The sequence below is a fragment of the Bemisia tabaci genome, chromosome 1 (assembly GCF_918797505.1).
Source record: "Bemisia tabaci chromosome 1, PGI_BMITA_v3".
Classification (NCBI taxonomy): domain Eukaryota; kingdom Metazoa; phylum Arthropoda; class Insecta; order Hemiptera; family Aleyrodidae; genus Bemisia; species Bemisia tabaci.
The window spans coordinates 51172412-51192511 of NC_092793.1; the positions used below are offsets into that span (position 1 = coordinate 51172412).

A 20100-nucleotide genomic window follows, 5' to 3' on the forward strand; every position below is an offset into this window, starting at 1 on the left:
AAATACGGTTGGTAAAATAAGGTTCTATTGGTAATCTCATCATTCTGTCTCTGTAAAATTACCAATAATAGTGAGATGGCAAAGTTACCGATGGACCTTGGGAAAAACGCCAATAGTTTTTATCGACTGTGGTAGAATTACCGAGATAAAATGGTAAAGTTACCGGGGATTGATTACCAATAAAAGTGGCATTCTTACCTGAAAAAATCAGTAAAAATACCGGTTTTCAGGTAAGCTTACCAGTCTGTCTTTGTAACATTATACTAATAATTGATAAAAAAAAATGAGATGGTTAAGTTACCAACGGATCTCGGTAAAAACGGCGGCGGCGGAATAGAAACATCTTTCATATGCGTCATTCATGCGTTAATGAAAAATTGCAATTTATTGCAATTTTATCTCTATAAAATCGCGTTCGATAAAATCGCGATTTTTCTCCCGATAATATTGCAATAAATCGCGACGTCGATAAAATCGCGATACATTCTCCAATTAAATCGCAATTTATCGCGATCACTGCTACTTGGGTTGCAATATTTATTACTTTTGCGTAAGTTATTGATACAATGATGTTTAGTATGAAAGCCGGGTATCGTTTGGGAACAAATTAGATACTTTTTGCATTAATTATATTGTATTCTTATCAAAATTCAGTCATTTCATTTATGTCCGTGCGCCCGCCCGGCCCAGTCCGTGCATCTGTTAATCCGCTTTTCTTTGCAATATTTATTACTTTTGCGTAAGTTATTGATACAATTATGTTTAGTATGAAAGCCGGGTATCGTTCGGGAACAAATTAGATACTTTTCGCATTAATTATATTGTATTCTTATCAAAATTCAGCCTTTTCATTTAAGGTCCGTCCTTGTTTTCTGTAGTTGTTGTTTGATCACTCAGACATTTTTTCTTACTTTTTTTTCTCAATTTCGTCAATGTTATTGATATAAGGAAGCCACGAATAAAACCCAGGTATCATACAGGACCTGATTTAGTACTTTCTGCGTTAATTTATGTGTTATTCAATCAGTTCAATGGGTTAGGAATTATGAATTTCATGAAAAGTCAGCTCCTTTCTTTTGAATTATTGCTTTTTGATGTAGGCACCTATAATTGTTCCGATTATTTTTTCCTGTCAATGCTTTCTAGAGGACATAGGTACTTGAATGTCACAAGAGATCAAGAGAACATCAACATCATCAACAAAACAACAAAACAGCCGGAGCCGGAACCGGAAACGGAAACGGAATTCACGGAACACGGACGGAGCACGGAGCGGCACGGATATACACGAGCCCGCCCGAGCCCATCCGGAGAGCGTACGGACATTTTAAGATAGGAGCACCTGGGAACACTGGGGATAATCCTACTTTCGGAGCACAATTCATTTGAAGGAATGACATGAGCTTAGCGCCAAGAAATCGATTCTTCTTTCATTCATAAAGTTTACATTGTAACGCCCACACAACCATGTTGCTGTATTTGAAACAAACTTAGAAGACACGAAAAAGGCATTATATCGATCTGCTATGTTCGCTGTGAACCTAAATGGCTGCTAGACTTTGGTGCTAATCCAAAAATGGATGCTTCGAATCAGATTTGTTTGGGGTTGCTTAGGTTTGCTTAAATCATAATATCTACCCAACAAACAATGCTTAGATTGATTCCGAGCAGCCCAGGTAGCATGATTTTTCAAAAACAAGAATTCAATGGTGATTAATGGCAATCACTTCGCTAGGTATTGAAAATTCAAAAATTAGGTGATGAACATAGTAAAAAGTACTTGTCAAAAGTAGTGATCTTATAGTGATAAATTGGAATTAAATAGATATTTCATATATACCTACATTCAAAAATGGAGCGTGACTATTTATAGCATTCTTTGTACTTCACATGTAGATTAAAATTGCTGTTAAGCAGAAGTTGTGTGGCAATCATTTGACTGAAAATACGTACCTACAAATAGCTCATTTATCATTATCAATCTTGAGAGTCTGCTACATATGGGAGGCAGTTATTAGAAAAGATATCAAACAATTTTAATCCGAGGACCAGAGATTTTTTTATGCAAACCTGCATCTGCACACACCTATCTTTAAAAAATACTTCCCATGTTTCACCAGATTTTGAGAGTAAGTACCAGATGAAAAAAGAAAAATCGTTTTTCTCGAAAAGTCGCTTTCGATGTTTAAATTAGCTCATTACCTACACAATGGTAAAACAGCAGAAATGCATATCTCAGTTTAGAGACTGTATACTTCCTGTCATACCGATTTTATTTTCCACATGAGAAGCTATTAAATGTCATTTCTCAAAAACAGCGGTGATTTTTCTTCTCTACAGGGAGAAAATTCTTTAAAAATTTTAAGCCGTGATGTTGGTTCGGACTTTTTTTAAAAAATAAAATAAGAGCATAGATTTTGAAAACTGCAAGGTCAAAAGTCTTGATTCTCATTAACTGGAGAAAAAATGGTTTTATAGCTGGAATCGATAGTCATGATACTGGATTAGTAGATTCATTATTGGCACTTTACCGATCCTTTGACGAATGGCCCAAATCGACGAATGTCATCCCAAAATAAGGTCCGCTCACTCTGATTTGACAAAAGGGTGATGGAGCACCAATCAATCTGCGGGATAACTACTCAGTATAACTAAACAACCGAGATTATGCATTTTTGCAGTTTCACCATCGATATGTCCCACCTTCATTTGGAAACGACTAATCAACAATTACAAGAAATTATGAGGTAATTTTCATAGGACCAAAAGAAGTAAAGCAGGCAACAAAACTCTGAAAAAACATCTTAATCAATCTACTTCAAATGCCAATCCCCATCAGCCACCAGTAGGTAACTCATCTGAATTGTAGTAAGTCCAAAAAAATGAAAGAGAGTTTTATGAGATTTTATTTATTTTAAAATTTTACTTGAGGTTATTAGTACCTAAATATAGGCTAGGAACAGAAGACAAAAAAGGGAAACAGGTAGAGGTGGTAAGAATTATGAGATAACATACGTAAGTCCTCTGAGATCAAAACCAGAAAAATCGATTTAAGCTTTCTGACATGTCATTTAACAATTACTTTTAAATTCGAAGATCCCAGTGTAAAAAAATGTTAAATGATATTTTGTAACATTGAGAAGTATAGATTTAAGTTTAAAAAAATAACTTGAGGGGGTTGCAAGGCTATGTAGAAAAAATATTCCAGTTTTAAGGCTGGAAATGCGAATCCTGAAACTCCAAGTAATATTTCATTAATGGAGGTATACTTTGAATAAAATGGTACAGAATAAAATATTAAATACATAGTATTAAACATTTTAGTGAATTATAATTTCATAAATCAATATTTTGAGATTGATTGTATATGTTCAAGATGCAATGCCTATATTAATTTTTCTCTCGAATAATTTCCCTAAAAAATGTCACTAAAGATTCTTCAATTACTGAAAAACTAAAGGACGTGCTTGCTTTTTTTTTTTTTTTTTTTTTTTTTTTTTTTTTTTTTTTTTTTTTTTGCAAATTATAATTGCAAACATTTTACATTAAACATATAACTTAATACATGAAAATTGAAGAAAACTGTAGAGAGATATGCAAATGTACCATTATGAGTTTCAACAGTTTTGATCTCAAAGGCTTCAAACAACAGGATCAGTCTATAATGATTCCGGTTATAACTACACAGTAAACTCATACGTATTGGAACATCTAAAAAATTAAAAATGTGTATCATCAAGAGATGCTTAATACTCACAACTACTAAAAACAATTGAAAAAGATAGTCTTTCCTAACAGCTGGTGCACACTACGCAAGATTCCTATTAGACTTAAGGTAAAAAGTAAAATACATACAAAGATTGTGTGGGTAGCCTAACCCACGAAATATAGAGAACGTTTTTTGGATGTGTATATTGCTTACTTTGTAGTTTTTTAGGAATTTAATCTATCAAAAAGTTCAAAAGGTATCCCAAAGCTCTACATAATGCTTGAATGAAAGAAACTACTTGAGGTTACATTTAACATCAGTATTTTGAATTACCTCTTAGTCAGCTCATAGAACTTTCATTTTGACTTTCAATCTTCACAGGGAGGGAATCAATAGATCTAAATTTGAAAATACAATTTAATCAAAATGTAGATACTTAAGTTTATTAGCTATTAGAACGTATTGTACATTGCACTGTCTATTCAAAATGAATCCTCAACTTTGATGCAATGCGTTCAGGGTACAATCAATATGTTTCGAATATTAAACCTTACAGGAGTTATCATGAAAAAACCAAAAAAGCACTCTATATATTTGGCAAGAAGAAACATACAAGAAAATGTCCACCTTTAAAATCTTAAAATAAAGTTAAAAAATAATATTGTTTCAACTCCCATTATATCCCATGGATATTAGTGCACCAAAGGCTGTTGAAAGCTGAAAAGAATATTAAAGATATTCAGACATTCAAGGTTGATTTTTTGCATTATCGCGCTTTGATAAATCTAGAAAATGACCATTAGTTCCCCTAAAACAATATCTGTGAGGGCTAAAATTTAAACTAGGTATTTTGATTGTGCCCAGAATGTATTACACCAAAGCTGGGTATTGACTTTGAAAAAGGACAGCAGAGGAGTTATTACATTTGGTTTAGAAAATTCAAAGTTATTGCAGGGCTGAGTTCGCCCTTGAAATTTCATGTGAAATTTCACGTGAAATTTCAGTGAAATTTCAAATGGCCTCACAAATTTCAATTTTTTTGAAAAATTGATTTGTTTGCCCGTTAATTCCTTTTTTTCACTCATGCTCCTAAATTTAATAATAATACATTTTCTTGTTGTTCCTCACGCCTGTTTTTTCTTTCTTTCCGATTAGCTAGTCTTGTTACTCTCCTATAAATAATATGGCATCGTAAAACAATTGTGTCCCTCGAAAAATAGTCATGATTGTGCTATTCATTTCAGTAGGTAAAATTCTTCTCTAAGATTAGAATAAATAGTATGTACCTAAGTACCTTTCTTTTCTATTGCTCTAAACTTTATTTGCATTTAAATGATAAATTTCAAGAATTATAGATGAAGAGCCCAGTACTCAGTGCATTGTATGTAACGTTGGAGTACATATTTCTGCTGTTTTTTATTTTTTTGGTTTTTTCTACCGTTTTTTTTATTATTTTTTTTTTCCTTTTTTTTTACTGAAAATCATTTTCTTCGCAGTGAATACTTTAGAGCCAAAAGAAAACGAACAACGAAAAGTTAAGGTAGGAATTTTATGACCATTTTGTCTCAGTTGCCCGGCAAAAATCTACATTACCAAAAATCTATGGCACGAATGCGGGCAAAACAAACAACGACGGTTGAATCATTTCGATTTTAGCCGCCATTTTGTTGCGTGACGGCAAGAGGGCACGAGATACGACTCCCTAATACTCCCCATGCATATTCGTCTTGTTGTGGCAAGCAGTTGGGCAGAAAAAATTACTAGAATCAAAAAATTACTGAAAATCAAGCTTAGATTTTAATTTTTCACGGTCTCACTGAAATTTCATGAAATTTCAAGTGAAATTTCAAGTGAAATTTCAAAAGCTTAATTTTTCATGAAATTTTCCATCTCAGTTGCAGGGTAACTGGACACTCAATAGTCAATGGAATTTTAGCACTGTCAGCGGCTCCTTTCTTCTAAAGCTTTTGATAAATCACTGCATTGTCTACTTCCATATTATGATTTTAAAAAAAATTGACCCATCTAAAAGCATCAGTATAATTATTAAAAACTTGTACTTTAATTGCATAAGTTTTTCTGGAAAGCAGAAATCTATGGTTAACAAAAAAAACAAATGGAGGTAATTATGAAAGCAAAGAAAAGCCCATGAGAGGAAGTGTTGCTCGGACTCCATATATCGGTATCACTGAAATTAAATGATGTGCAAAACATTAAATAGCTTTCATCCCTGCATGAGATAACGAACATGCTTGGAGTAGTCTTACTCTCAGGGCTTAAACTTAAATCACAAATGCATTTGCTTCATAAAATACTGCAGCAATGATCACAAAAATGATCCAGATAGGTCTAAAATTACATTTCTCACAGGAAACTTGAGGGTCTGAAGATTATCCTTCCAGTCTTGTATCCTGATAACAGAGAAAATACATTATCTTGAAATTTCTTTGAAATACAATCAAACAAGGATTTTTCGCAAACTTAAATATGCTGAGACTCAAACCCTCCAAAATTGGCAAAAACTTGGCTTGGTGAGGAGACTCTGGCCTATCAAGATGTGCTCTTATATGCCAGGGGCATGAATTGTTCAAACGATCCAACGTTTTCAAAGTCATGCTCCATCTCCTTCTGAGGATCCCAACAGAGAACCCTAAAACTTTCAGGCTCCCAACTCCCAAGTCAGGTCCAAGCCACCTTTTCTCTACAAAAAATACTTCGGTTTAAATGAGGGATCACAAGCCTTGCACTATTTGTCAGTATTCAACATGAAGTTTACAAGTTTGATAGGTATGAACACTGTTTTTCCATTCTCCCAATTGGTACACTAAATGACCAGCTTCTTCTGGCTTTAGCCTAATTTTAATATGGGATGCTTGTAGCAATCTCTGATTTCTCTGAACTCATGATGATAGAGAAATAGAGAGAGTTTTATGCCTTTAATCAATTATCGGTTATTCTTAATTTCTCCTATTTAAGCAACAGATTTGTGTCTCAGCTGTGGTTAGAATGGTAAAGTCTTGAATTTTTTGGAAACAAAAACATCATCAATGGGAAATTCGTGAGAAAAAAGTTTCACTTTGGACCAGAAAATGAGAGATAATGTCAGGGCTTCATGCCCATTGGAATAGTCCACCCATTTCCAGTGATCTCAGCTCACCTTTGCCAGGCTTTTTCCTTGGATATTTTTGGTCTAAGGCTAGGGAGATAGGAAGGAATCAAACTGAGGGAAATCTGTTTGGGGTTTCTGGCACCCCCCCCCCCTCTCTTTTGGGAGAATTTGGAGAGGAGGGGCCTCAATTTTGACGGGACCATAGGATTTCAGATGCTCCTCTCCCCCCCTCCAATCCTGATTAAGATTCCCTATCCATATCCCGCGCTCGAAACATTGTCAGACCTTGTTATCTGAGACCTTCGATACGGGTGGATTATTCCACAGTAATATCTGCCACAAAACTGTAAATGCCTTACCCCTATCTCCCACCTGCTAGGTCATAAATGCAACTTTTCAGTTCATAAGAATCTCTTAGCCCTTAGGTGATTTTTTTTTTTTTCAGAAATTCAAGAGTTTACTCTTTTAATCAAATTTGATTTGCAAGAAAGCGTTTCAAGTGCAAGGTCTATTTACCCCACAGGAACCAAGGGTATTTTTCATAGAAAAAAAAATAGCACTTTCAGGTAGCGCCTGAGGTCTACCCAGGAGCATGAAAGTTTCAAGGTAGTCCATTGGGACCCTTTATAGACATGGGAAAATGTTTTTGAAGCATGGGTTTGAAAACTCATGGATTTTGTTGACCACTGGTGCAGTGTTTAAAGTTCAAGTATCAACAAAAGTATCAGCTGCATAGTTTTCGGCGAGGCACACTATTCCAAATTATACAAACATCCAAAACAAAACAAAAAAAAAACTATATTTTACTGAAAAAATGGGAGAAATCAAAGAACTTGAGCTGAAAACAATAAAAACGCTTAGGTATTAAACAAGATGAAATTAAACCTACCTGAGTGCTGGGTAACTGTACTCATTTACTCCATACTATTTCCAGAGAAAAAAACAAAGGACTTCACCGACAAGAAATAAAGAAGCGAAAGAAATCCAGAACAAATTAATCCAGCCAATACTCGAATTTTCCAATGAAATCTTGATGCTTTGAGGGTAGCAACAATTCTGCCAACTTGATCTTTCGTGTCTGTTAATGAGCCTGAGTTCTCAATCACAAAATTAGCTCGGTTGCATTTCTCCTCCAATGGCATTTGTGCCTTGATCCTCTGTTTTGCTCTGGATTCAGGCATTGAGTTCCTTTCAATCAGCCGCTGAAGTTGTAGGTCTTCTTCGCTGAAAAACAGAAAAAGGTACTAATAAAAAATTCTATTGTTGGTTTTCAAGGGACAACAAATTATTGGATAAAAATTCCAGACAGGGGAGATGTGAAAACCAAGCAAACAAACGAAAACTTTCCTCGGTCATCGTTAGAAACTGGAAAAGTATCAAAAAAAGATTGCAGCAAAAGCCATTAAAAAAATAATCCTTACGTCCTAAAATAGTCCATACGTCCCTAACTATCCATCTTTCTAAAAAAGATTGCTACAAAAAACAAAATGGACGGATACTGACATTTTTCAGCAACAAAATTTTTGATGAGGAATGGTGCGATGCAAAACCGCAGCATTCCAGTAATTTCCGCTTTAAAGCTTTTTTGAATGGAATTTTTTATTCTAATTTCATAACTACGTATGCTGCTCACTGAGCTTTTAAGAAACTCTGCATCTGTTACTTTGACAGACTAACAGCTTAGGCGGAGCACTACTGAACATCAATCCTTAAAAATGTGTGTGATTTTTCTTCTCTGTGCAAAAAAAATTTAAAGAAAACTTCAAAAAATGATGTTGATTTGTTCTTCTAAAAAGTAAAACAGGAGCTTATTTTTAAAAACTGCAAACGAAATACTTGGTTTGAGAGTTTCACCATTGAACTGCCACTTACAGCTAGTGCTTTTAGCTAGTTCCTTCATTCCAAACTATCAAGAGTGATTGCCAAGTCATTGGAATGAGAACGTTTTTTTCTCTATACAGGAAATTTTTTCCAAATGACTCAGTTTTACAACCTGATGGCTCGTTCTGAAGCTTCTTTCCAAATTCAAAAATGGGTAATGTAAAACTAGTGCCACCAACTGTCCTGATGAAATGATGACTTGGATAACTCCAAAATCTGAGAAGAGTCGATGTGTTATAGCAACTACTATATTGTGCGTACTTCAGCTTTATGAGTAACCTTCTGAGCAACTTTCTGCCAGAGGCATATTTGGAAAGAATATGGAAGGCTTCATGCTTACCAAGTGACAACAATAATTTTATGAATGTAACTCAACATGGCTCCACTTTCAAACAATAATGGAGTATCTATCACAACAAACTGGTAACCTAGAGAGAAAAAAATTCCACAATTTAGTTTCACATATTGAGCTTAAACAAAAAAGGCACATTATTTCACCTACGGTGCCCTTAGAGTCAATAAAATTTATCTTTATTTTTTTACTTTTTTTTCGCAAGTGCCTATCAGCCAAATATGTGCAACTACTTTCCAAAACTTCGTAAGTAAAGACATTTTGACGGTGTAAGTCGGCAATCACATAACTTGGTTTGCGGCGCCGCAGACTTCCTGTCATACTTTCTTTCTTAAACGGGAAACTACTCAACGGCAATTCCTTAAGACTGCCGTGATTTTTCTTCTCTGTGTGAAGAAAATTCCGCAAAAACTTCAAGGAATGATATCAATTTGTTCTCCTTAAAAAAAAATAACATAGAGGAGGAGATATTCAAACACCGCAAACGAGTTATGTGATTGCCGACTTACACTGTCAATTTGTTTTTATATGGTGCATTAGTCATTATAACTAGTGATCTGGGAGAAAAAATATTCAATATAACAGTAAAGTACAAAGTTAAAAATAAAACGGTTTGTTCTTAAAATGAAACAATACTTATAACACTATGTCCTAAGACATCTGTCAACTGCAAAACTAGCACCTCAGATCTGAGGAATATTTACTACTAGAGAATATTTACAACTAGGGAATATTTTTTTGCAACACAATTCTGGCAAAGATCATGATTTGACTGAAAGCAATTTGAGGATGACTTCAGCGTTGGGCATAACAACAGTAGCAGTAGAGTTTTAACGGGCGTTTTCAACGAAGAAGTACTACAACACATGCATTACCTTGCAGAAATTTTGTGAAGGCATCCCACATCATTAGCCGATGAATTCTGGGATGGGTGATTTCATTTAGCAATCTTCTTTTTTCTGAATCACTGAAAATTATATCACCAAGGGTTTGTCGATTAATTTCACCAGTTGGAAGGAGTACAGAATTGCCAAACACTTTCTTGATTTCTCTCCAACCAGGAGTGCCAGGTTCTACAACTATCAAATAAGTCCAAAGTTAAAATAGTTATCAAATGTACCTCTTCGCAGGTAGTGGATGCACAGAGAGAAAAAAAATGAAGATTGACGTTGCGAGAAAAACTATTCGCTCCAATGTAGGGATTGAAATTATCTTGTCAATTTTCTTGAAAAGCTGAATAAATAATTTGAAAACTAAAATCTACAGTAGGTACTGCGGGTCGATTAATGAAATTTATAGACAAAAGCTATAGACAAGAAGACATTAGGAGTAAAGAGCGATCCTATTGATTAAAATGGGTGGTTCTTATAGACTAAGGGGGTAAATGATAGACTAACTATCGGGTCTTTCTTGGGTTGCCGTTAGTAAGTCTATTACCTACGTCCTTTGTCCATCGCAACCACCCACTTCCACCAATAGAATCCCTCCATATCCAGTTTGTCTTTTGCTTTGGCTATCAATTTCAATAATCAGCCCGCTGGAGCACTTTTACTGGATTTCACAGTTTCAGCGATATTAAAATTGATGGCTGACTTATGTCATACACCATATGCATGATTGTAGGTTAAAAATTGAATTATAAATGGAAAAAGGTTTAAAATGACTTCCTATAAGGTGTAACTACTCCATTAGGTCAACTTTAACTACTTTCAAATTGAATCACTTTCCGAAACAAATTAATGCTTGCAGAACTTCATAGGCCCAATGCATCAAAAACCAAATGGATCATTTAGAAATTATGAGAGGTTCGAGTGGTGCTAAAAGCGCTGAGTTCTAAATTAGAGAGAATAAGTATTTGCAAATCAATTTACCTTTCCTTGCAATAACGTCTGCATCGATGACAGGTACTCCCAATTCCCTTATCATATGAGATACTGTGCTTTTACCGGTGGCAATGCCTCCTGTTAAACCAACGATAAACATTTTTATTCATTAAGTGATCATTCAAATAAAATTTTGGGGCTTCCAATTATTTTCAAGGATTGAAAGAATGATAATCATCGTTTGTCCATTCACTTGCCACTCTCTGTCACTTTTAATTCCTTATCAGTAAAGCGACAGCGCCTCTGCTTTGTAAACAGAGATTTATGTTGATTTCGAGAGTTGCCGTTGTTGATATTCCCCACTTCACCATTCATCTTTCATGCGCGGCCATCAGCCTGTTTCTCTGTAATCTAACGTGGTCGCCGTAAGTTTTCTTAATAAGTTGACAAATTCATCTTCAAGTAAGCATTTTCATTCTTTTTAGACTTAGTTTCTACCTCATTTTTACCTCACCAACCAATTTTATCTCTAGAACTTCTTCAAAACTCATCACCAAGCAGTCATTTTGTTCCAACACGGACGCCTGCTGGATCTTGTCATTTTGCCCTCAATAAGCATCTTATACCTTATTTCTTCTCTCGTTTCTCGAGTTTAGCTCGCATTTCCTCATCTTCCTCACAATTTTATTCCGAGTAAGTTGTGTGCATCTGATTTATAAGGCATTTGGGCTCCAATCATCCACCAAGCATGCTGCACGCCTTCGTGCGGGACCAAACATGTCAAACCCCATTTATTTGCAGCCTCTATTACCGCCCGGTAACGCCTCCAAACAGTCAAACAACTTTAATTGGATTTTATACTATTTCTCCTTTAGAACCGAGTGCAGATTCTTAATTTTACATTGGAGGGTGAAAGCACTTTATTGACGTCATAGAGGTGGCGAATCGTATATTCAGACAAACGTCAAAGTATTGTTTATGTCACCATTCACCAGTGGTGCCACCTGACTGCATGTATCAACCTGGTGAGTGGTGCGAATTCAGAGCTAATCGGAGATTGACGCTTGTCTGAACATACGATGAGCAAGCTCTAATAAGGGAACAGAGTGATGATGGATGCAACCTGCCTAATGTATACATAGGTGGGGGAGTCAGGTGAACCTAATTTTTCAGCTACAGTAATAGCGCTTCTTAAATATTCTGGCCATGTCATGGCTGAAATTGTTGTATCGCAATCCTGTGGAAAGTAAAGCTTCCTAATACAGAGTTAATGGGGTGGAACTACACTAAGCAGTGGAAATTCACGAATACTCGTGCTACTCATGGACTAGTTGTTGACATCAGAATAATTTACCAACACACTCTCACTCGATTTCCACTGCATTTAGCTGTGCTTAAAATTAGTAGGTAGTGGACTAGCACTAGCACCTGCAGTCTGAATGAGAGGAAATTTTAGCCACACCGAATGTGCTGTTCATGAGAACATCTATGGGTATGTTACAAACATGTTAATCATTGTAACTTCATTGCTAAAGTGTTTCCTATCCGTCACACTACGGCTACAGAAACTTCCCGACCACATAGTCATAACAGCATGGAAAATGGGAATGCTGTGATAATTGGGAAAGACAACTTTCCAGGGTATCAAAAGCGCTGTGAAAAGGCTGTTTTCCCATGTGAAGGCTAAAAACCCAATAAAATCCTTCATTGTACTCTTCAATCACATTTTCATCCCGTGGTATTGTCAAGTGTTCATTTAAAATTGATCCAATCCATGAGTTATAAGTAAATTTCCCTCTCATTCCATCCTTATGAAGTCCTTAATAAGGAAGCACAGGAAACCGAATTTTTAACTATCGGGTTTTTTCACATTGTTTCAGGATGTTGATGTCAAAAAACAATAGAAATTTGATCTATGAAACCCTCTTCACAGAAGGAGTGATGGTTGCCCGCAAGGACTTCCACCCCAAAAAAGACCCAATCCTTCAGGTAATTCAACTTTTTAGTGTATTTTCCTGAGGAAATACACTATTTTAATTTTCTCTTTCCATTCTGTAGTCTTGCAGAGATAGTAAAGTTTCTCATCAAAAAACTCGGTTTAAAATTAGTCCACCCTTTTCACCTGCCTACTCTTGTAGTAGTCTAGGTATCTCCACAAGTAGATGATCAAGTTAAACTCATCTCAAATTGACTCAGCCTTCTTTGCATCTTCAGTCAGGAAAAAGCAGGAAAGGGTAACTAATTGGCATGTCATTTTAAATGCGCCCAGCAATACAATTTGTTTTTCAATGAAATTACTTTGTTGCTTCGTACCTTTAAAAGAAAAAAAAAAAAAAATCACTAAGATTCATTCAAGTTAGCAACAGAATACTCTAAAGTGAGATTTAAAACAATGCTGATAGCGCTAAGTAAGTATCAAAAAGTTAGAGAAACACGACAAGAACATCGCTCAAAAACATTGTAAGATGGTGCGCCATTATGAGTATACTTGTCAACACATGTGCATAGGTTGAGGAGAAGATTGGGTGAAGGGAAATTCAGAGGATAAATGTGCTTAAAGGAGGAGCAAAGCTTATCGGGCCTACTCAGGTGCAGAAAATGTGGGGCCTGTCAGGAAAGCCAAAACTCCTATCCCCCTTCCTCTAATTTTTTCAAGCAGTATTACATGTGAAAATATCGTAATCCTGATTGTGCTCTGTGAGACTCGGTAACTGCAATTTTGTGCAAAATTTATGCGGCTACACTCTGGGGATTACTGGATTTACTTGTGAGAATTTTAAAGCTTCATCTCTTAACTTTCCCAACGAATTGTGTCTGTTATGTCACCGAAATTGATTCTAAAGCTGTAATTCAAAATTGGGAAGTTCTCTGGGCCCTAGAACAAACTTGGAAACTTTTCGAGTCCACTCGAAAAACTTAGTGTTCTATTAAACAACTTTTCATCTCCTTGCACACTTTAGGCATTATAAAAGATGTATATATTTGTTAATTTCCAGTCAGAGTGTAAACTTTAGGCATTATATCTCTTTGCAAAGTCCATGTGCAATGAAATCTTTGTCAATGTTCAGTCAGTGTGTACTTCTTGCCTTTCTGTAATGTTCGAACAGGCAAACACATTGATGGCTTTTTATTCAATGTACACTTTCTACCCTCTTTTTTACCAAAATTTTCTGAAAATGAGAGGATATCAGAGAGGCAAACTCTTAGATCCTAGGTCAGATATGGTGAATTTTTTTTTTTTTTTTTTTTTTTTAATCCTTCTGCATTTATCATCCTATAGTGTCTCACATGTTTTGGAATTTTCTCCTAATTGATCGGCTAAAAATTAGGAAACTCCTTCTCTTAAGTTTTTTTTGGCCACTTTGTACTTTATTGTGGAGACAGAATGATTGCACTGATTTCCTGTTGACAAAGTGATATCAACAATTTGTGTCAATGTAACTCTTTCTATCATCTGAAAAAAAGCCAAGATACTATCCCCAGTCCAAAGAGAAACAATCGTTAGAAAATGAGGGGAAAAGGGAAAGAAAATAAATGGAAGTTTGTGTAATCAGTGATCAAATGAGTTCAATCTAGCCATTGAATGTCTTATGCTCTTTTCTTTTTAGGAACAAAGCAAGAAGTCAGTTCCAAACCTAGAACTCATCAAGGCTATGCAAAGCCTTAAATCCAAAGGCTACGTTAACGAAAGGTTTGCCTGGAGACATTACTACTGGTACCTGAATAACAATGGTATTGCCTACCTCAGGGAAGTTCTACATCTCCCACCAGAAATTGTTCCATCCACCCTTAAGAAACCACAGAAGTCTGATGCAACCAGAGCAACACGGTCAGCCATCTCGAAAGGAGAAGCCAGCCAAGGTGATGGTGACAAGGGAACATACAGGAGAAACATGGACAAGAAATCTGATGTTGGACCTGGTAGCTCAAATCTTGAATTCCGTGGTGGTTTTGGACGAGGACGAGGCTCTCATGATTAATTGTATTGTATTAATTTACTTTTTTAATTTGTGTTAATAAATTTATCAACTTTTTATTTACTGTTTGATTTCCCCCTTTTTCAATCCATTAAGTCGTCCTTTTTTTTTTTTTTCTTTTTTTTTTTTTTTAAACAAGGAAATACTTAGACCAGATTATTGCAGTGAGATTTACTGTGAATGTCTTGAAATAATGAGAGACTATTTCTGGAAGCATTAAGATTTACTGGATTGCAGAAAAAAACCAAGAGCATTCCAATGTTGCCAGGGTTGTGCAACTCGCATTCTTTGCAATAAAATGGCTGAAATCATGCGGAGAAGTAATTTTGCACAGGCAATTTTTGCCTTGAATTTATAGTTTAAGTAGTGAGAGTCAAGATAGAACTTGTTTAGATGATCATTTCATATTCGCGAGGTTAAGAAAGTTGCACCATCTAAGCAACAATGGAATGCTCATGATTCCTTCTTGCAGATTGCAATTAAACTGTCGGTCAGTCTTCTCTTAAAGGACTAAAACATGGGCGAAGACTAGCAATTTCATCGTAGGAAGTACCATTGTTCGATTTAAGCCATCAATGTAAAATGAAAGAGGCACCCATTCAAATTGTTAGGTTTTGAACAGCACAATTTAGTTGAGAGAAGTAAATCTTTTCATGCATATCTGAATTTAAATTGTTGAAATTAATCTATATCTATCTATCTATATCCATAATTAAAAAGGTTTTATCCTTGTTATTGAAGCATTAAATGTCATCTCTAAAGTTAATAGTGTTCATGACTTTACTTGAGGTAAACTGAAAATCACTCATTAAGTGAAAGCGTTTTAGCTAAGTCTCCGAGGTTCATGCTGAACTTAGAGGTCTTATTATGATTTCCCATCTTCTTCCAACAGCAGGAGCTCCATTTACGTTTTTTTCCCCATAATGATGGGGAGTTGTGTGCAGCTGAGAAACCAACATCAAGGCTCACTCAAGCTCTTTTTGAGGCCAAAACAAATAAAGTATGAACTATATGAACGATGAATTTTCAAAAAAAAATCCATTAATTGATGAAAAGAAATTTCATTCTAGATGTTCGCATTGCTCTCTGTTATCAGTTATCCAATTTTTTGTTGTCTATTTCTATTGGTATAGAATGAGATACACCAAGGAAGGAATATTATACACGAAAAATGGAGATCGATAACGCTCAGGATAACACTTTTGCCGGAGACAAGAAAGAGAGTATATTAGCCCAAAGAGTTTCGAAACTAGTCAAGTGAAGGTATGACCAAAGACATAAAGACGGAGCACTAAAAGCAAAAAATGAAGCTTCTAGAGCTTCTTTTCAATCACCTCTACTATTGGCTAGAGGATTGGCGGCGAAATCGGGACAAGTTTGAATTCAAATGACATACGATTCGAGGAATCTGTCAGTTTAAATGTAGCGCGTTCACACGCATCACGCTTTCTCGCTAGTCAATGTGCCCAACCTCAAAACCAAAAATTTAAATCAGAATAGGATGCCGTCCATGAAAGTTGAGGCGATAATCCCTCTCTCGTTCTTCTCTCAAACACAGAATTTAGAGGAAATAAAATTCATCTGAACCGGGAACCAAATCGGTTTAATTTCTTCCATAAAATTCAAGATTTTCTGGCTCTGCTCAATGAATACGCAGCATTGTTTTGACCTGTTTGACTAACATCATTGTTCTAATAATCTAACCTAAAAACGTAAAACTATTTCTTTTTAGCCAGTTCTATGTCTTTGGCCAGTTCAGTTTATCAGTTCAGTTTCAGTTTCTGAGTTCTTTTGCTCGTTTTTTCGTCCTTTGAACTCTTCTTCGACTCTGTTCGGCGAAACAATAAATACTCATCTATCTTCACAGAACTACGATCAATAGAAAATCTGTAGAACATCTATTTCGAGCATTACGACATGGAGATACAGCAACTTTACCGAAGTTAAAATGGAAACTAATAGTGTCAGTGAAAATCAAGAACAAACTCGCAACAACTCATCGCAAGTATCAGTTAAGGATATTGACGTCGATTTCTTGGCTTTGATCTACGACATTATAAGAAGGTAATTAATATGACTTCAATTTTTTGTTCAATCCCAATCATTCTTTAAGTACTTGCGCGACTATCAACTTGTGAATCTCGGTGCATGAGAGGCGCCTTCCACAGAGACCAGCGTATCCTGCATTTTACGTCATTCACATGCTCTTATGAAGAAACATTACAATTGGCAATAGATCATGTCCGGCAAGATATTTCTTATCAAATTCAAAAACGGAATGTCAACACTTCCTTGTATGCCAGCGTACTTAACGTAGCAACACAGGATGATTCAACGGCTTGTGGATTTTGCCTCTTTTCAATATGCATCAGGTAGCTCCATTTTTTCAGCTGTTTGTTGTTTTCCAGATGATTTAAGAATGAATTTTTTATGTCCTATGACTCTGAAGCTCAATCACGGAGGGGTGCAGGGAATTCTTTGACTCCCCTTTATTCAAATTGGCATTCCTTAAAATTGTTTTGATTTTACAGGAAATATTGAATTTCACCATGAATCCTGAAAAAACTTGTGATTTTCATCGCGATATTGTTTATATTTAGGTACTTACCCAATTATTTTAATTTTTTGCTTTGTGCTGTGGTACTAATGATCAGTTTATTTCATTAATTTTCAGTTCTGAAAGAGACTCCCATGACACCAGTCAAAAAAGCTCTCAATCCCAAGATGCAAGTCAGAAGATTTTAGAATTGCACGCAAAATTGAATCAAGCTAGAGAGCAGGTAAGTCCTCTGCTAACCTGTTACATCTGAGCTTAATTCATTTTTTAGCAACAGGACAATGGGAGATTCTGAAGGAAGTAGTAAACCATTATTCAAGAAAAGAACTGTGTTTGCCAAAGCAAATCGAAAACGACAGTCAAGCAGTGATGAAGATTCAGATCCTGACAAAGCCTCTGTTGTTGTAAAAAAATTCCGTAAAAATGCATACAATGTGAATACTCAAAGCACGAAAGTGGCAAGGAAAAATGTACAGATTGAAAACAGCTCTGAAGACTCGGATGATGAATCTAAAAAGCTATCTGTATCCTATAAATCACGAAAAACAGCAGAATCTGAAGCTCCAAGAGACATGGGTGCCACTGCAACCCTTGAAATTGAAACGGAGCATGATAGAGATGCTCAAGCGATTTATGAGAAATCTCTTGAAGTGAACAAAGAATTGAAAGGCAAGGAAGATGATAAAATTTACCGAGGTCTTGCAAACTACACGCAGTTTTATGAAAAACGTGACACTGCCCAAGGTAACGCTGCAAGTGGAATGGTCAGGAAAGGTCCAATCAGAGCACCAGCTAACTTGAGAGCGACTGTAAGATGGGATTATCAGCCTGATATATGTAAAGATTACAAAGAAACTGGATTTTGTGGTTTTGGTGACAGTTGTAAATTTTTACATGATCGAACAGATTATAAGTTTGGTTGGCAGCTGGAGAGAGAGACTCAAGCAGGAGGCGGAAATGATGAAGATGATACAAAGTATGAAATTGACTCAGATGAAGATGACCACTTACCCTTTAAGTGCTTCATTTGCCGCGATTCATTCAAAGATCCTGTCGTTACGAAATGTAAACACTATTTCTGTGAAAAGTGTGCTTTGACAAATTACAAAAAATCTACTCGATGCTACGTGTGTAATACACCCACTGGTGGTTTTTTCAATCCAGCTCACGAACTCATTGCGAAAATGAATGCTGAACCATCAGCTCCATCAGTTTGCCCAAGCTCAAATGAAGATTCTGACTAATTTGTAAGTTATTTATTTTATTTTTCTAGGAAATGGCAACAAATCAATCTTGTGTCATGAATATCACAATGCATTTACTTAAAAGTTTAAAAACTGAAATGCAAGAGAAATCTCCATTAAAAATGGCCATTATTTTGATTGGTTTTCTCAAATGGTGTCATTAAGTAATTGCTGGGAAAACAAGTGTCCTGGGCTTCATTAATTCCCCCTCCCCCCAATTTCCCAAGAATTACAAAAGAAATCTTCTCACAGTTTGATGGTGGGTCATCAAAAATTAATCTTGTAATCATTAAAAATCTATTGTTTTCTAGGAAATGGTGGACGGAATAAAGAACTCCGCAATTTTTGAGCTTTGGCAATGTGTAACCTCATACTTACATCATTTAGCTCATGTATGATACTGTGAACTCAAAGACAAAGAGAATTTAAGTAGTTCTAAAATTATTCGTAGGCTGATAAATGGCTGTACCTATAAATATTGTCGCACAAATATTGTGATCTCTTGCAGCAAAAAAATCAAGCATGATCATGAAGAAATTCAGGGAATAAGCATTCTTATTATATTTAATTGGATTTGTACCTATATATATTTTTTTTTTTTTTTTTTTTTCTGGTCAATCATTAGGGTCATATCACCTGTCAGTTTACTGACAAAAATTCCTAACTGTACACAAATTCTGAATTAATACAGCCATAACCTGTAAAAGTGTCTCATTTATTCTATTTCTCTGAAAGAATACTATTTCTGAAGTTTTTAATACCTTTTGTTCAAGATTAAGTATACATTTCTTAGAAGTTACAAATCTGTTCAAAAAAAAAAAAAAAAGAATTGAACTGGGCTGTTTCTCGGATATCTTGAGAATATTTCTGATGAAGTTAAGCCAGGTGGAAGAGTAGTTAGAGACAATTTTGCTAGTTTTCTTGTCAAAGAAAGAAAGAATAAGAAAAGAATCTACCCATAGAACAGAGGAAATATTTGAAAATCGTAAATGATAACAATCTGGACACAGGTGATTGCATAATTTCAAAAATGATCTGCGCACTTTTTATCAAACTGTATTTCTAACTGGAACTTGGTGTTTGATCCAAATTTTAGATTCGTCATCTACCTGGAGTTGAGTGCAACAAAAGTCAACAGTTAGAAAAGATTCAAGTCCTAAAAACGCAGCTACTCCTGAAACAAGAACTACTGCAGAAGTACTGGAATATGAGCTGTTTTGACTACCTCAAGGAGTGATTAATTATTGTAAAAAAAATGGTCCTTAGATGGTTATTTCGTTTATTCACTAACACTGCCCTCAGTGAAAAGTTGGTCGATAAGTTAGCTGAATCTTGGCCCATGCGTAGAGCAGCTCAGCATGTTGTTTATTTTTTCAACAAATCAAAATCAATAGTTGATAAGCAAAACATTTCTCCTGAGGAAATTAAAAAGATCTCCTCTGATGTAG

General features: G+C 35.5%; 3 protein-coding genes and 1 long non-coding RNA gene across 4 annotated transcripts; 3 read left to right on the plus strand and 1 right to left on the minus strand.

Moving 5' to 3' along the window:
- The first annotated feature begins 534 nt into the window (after positions 1–534).
- Positions 535–3525, plus strand: LOC140225119 (uncharacterized). Its single transcript, XR_011900282.1, has 2 exons — positions 535–739; positions 1147–3525. It is a non-coding gene; the product is annotated as an uncharacterized lncRNA (long non-coding RNA).
- On the minus strand, positions 2889–11171 carry Dpck (Dephospho-CoA kinase). Its single transcript, XM_019049308.2, has 5 exons — positions 10923–11171; positions 9927–10130; positions 9040–9127; positions 7708–8042; positions 2889–6120 (listed from the first exon to the last, which is right to left on the minus strand). Exons 1-4 carry the CDS (start codon positions 11032–11034, stop codon positions 7733–7735), a joined length of 714 nt encoding a protein of 237 aa, XP_018904853.2. The 5' UTR covers positions 11035–11171; the 3' UTR covers positions 2889–6120; positions 7708–7732.
- Positions 11172–11191: 20 nt separating this feature from the next.
- On the plus strand, positions 11192–14910 carry LOC109035606 (small ribosomal subunit protein eS10). The gene is made up of 3 exons (XM_019049309.2): positions 11192–11336; positions 12755–12863; positions 14483–14910. Exons 2-3 carry the CDS (start codon positions 12756–12758, stop codon positions 14852–14854), a joined length of 480 nt encoding a protein of 159 aa, XP_018904854.1. The 5' UTR covers positions 11192–11336; position 12755; the 3' UTR covers positions 14855–14910.
- Positions 14911–17637: 2727 nt separating this feature from the next.
- Positions 17638–20059, plus strand: mdlc (RING finger protein mdlc). Its single transcript, XM_019049299.2, has 2 exons — positions 17638–18655; positions 19749–20059. Exon 1 carries the CDS (start codon positions 17690–17692, stop codon positions 18650–18652), a length of 963 nt encoding a protein of 320 aa, XP_018904844.1. The 5' UTR covers positions 17638–17689; the 3' UTR covers positions 18653–18655; positions 19749–20059.
- Positions 20060–20100: the final 41 nt, after the last annotated feature.

Bases quoted from the DNA above. Each gene is read 5' to 3' on its own strand.
- Dpck (XM_019049308.2), bottom strand. From the start codon at position 11,034: ATGTTTATCGTTGGTTTAACAGGAGGCATTGCCACCGGTAAAAGCACA. The intron at 10,131-10,922 runs GTAAATTGATTT...CTTATTTGATAG, and splicing joins AGACGTTATTGCAAGGAAAG to TTGTAGAACCTGGCACTCCT. The intron at 8,043-9,039 runs GTAAGCATGAAG...TCTGTTTTTCAG, and splicing joins AAAATTATTGTTGTCACTTG to CGAAGAAGACCTACAACTTC.
- mdlc (XM_019049299.2), top strand. From the start codon at position 17,690: ATGGGAGATTCTGAAGGAAGTAGTAAACCATTATTCAAGAAAAGAACT.
- LOC109035606 (XM_019049309.2), top strand. From the start codon at position 12,756: ATGTTGATGTCAAAAAACAATAGAAATTTGATCTATGAAACCCTCTTC. The intron at 12,864-14,482 runs GTAATTCAACTT...TTTTCTTTTTAG, and splicing joins AAAAAGACCCAATCCTTCAG to GAACAAAGCAAGAAGTCAGT.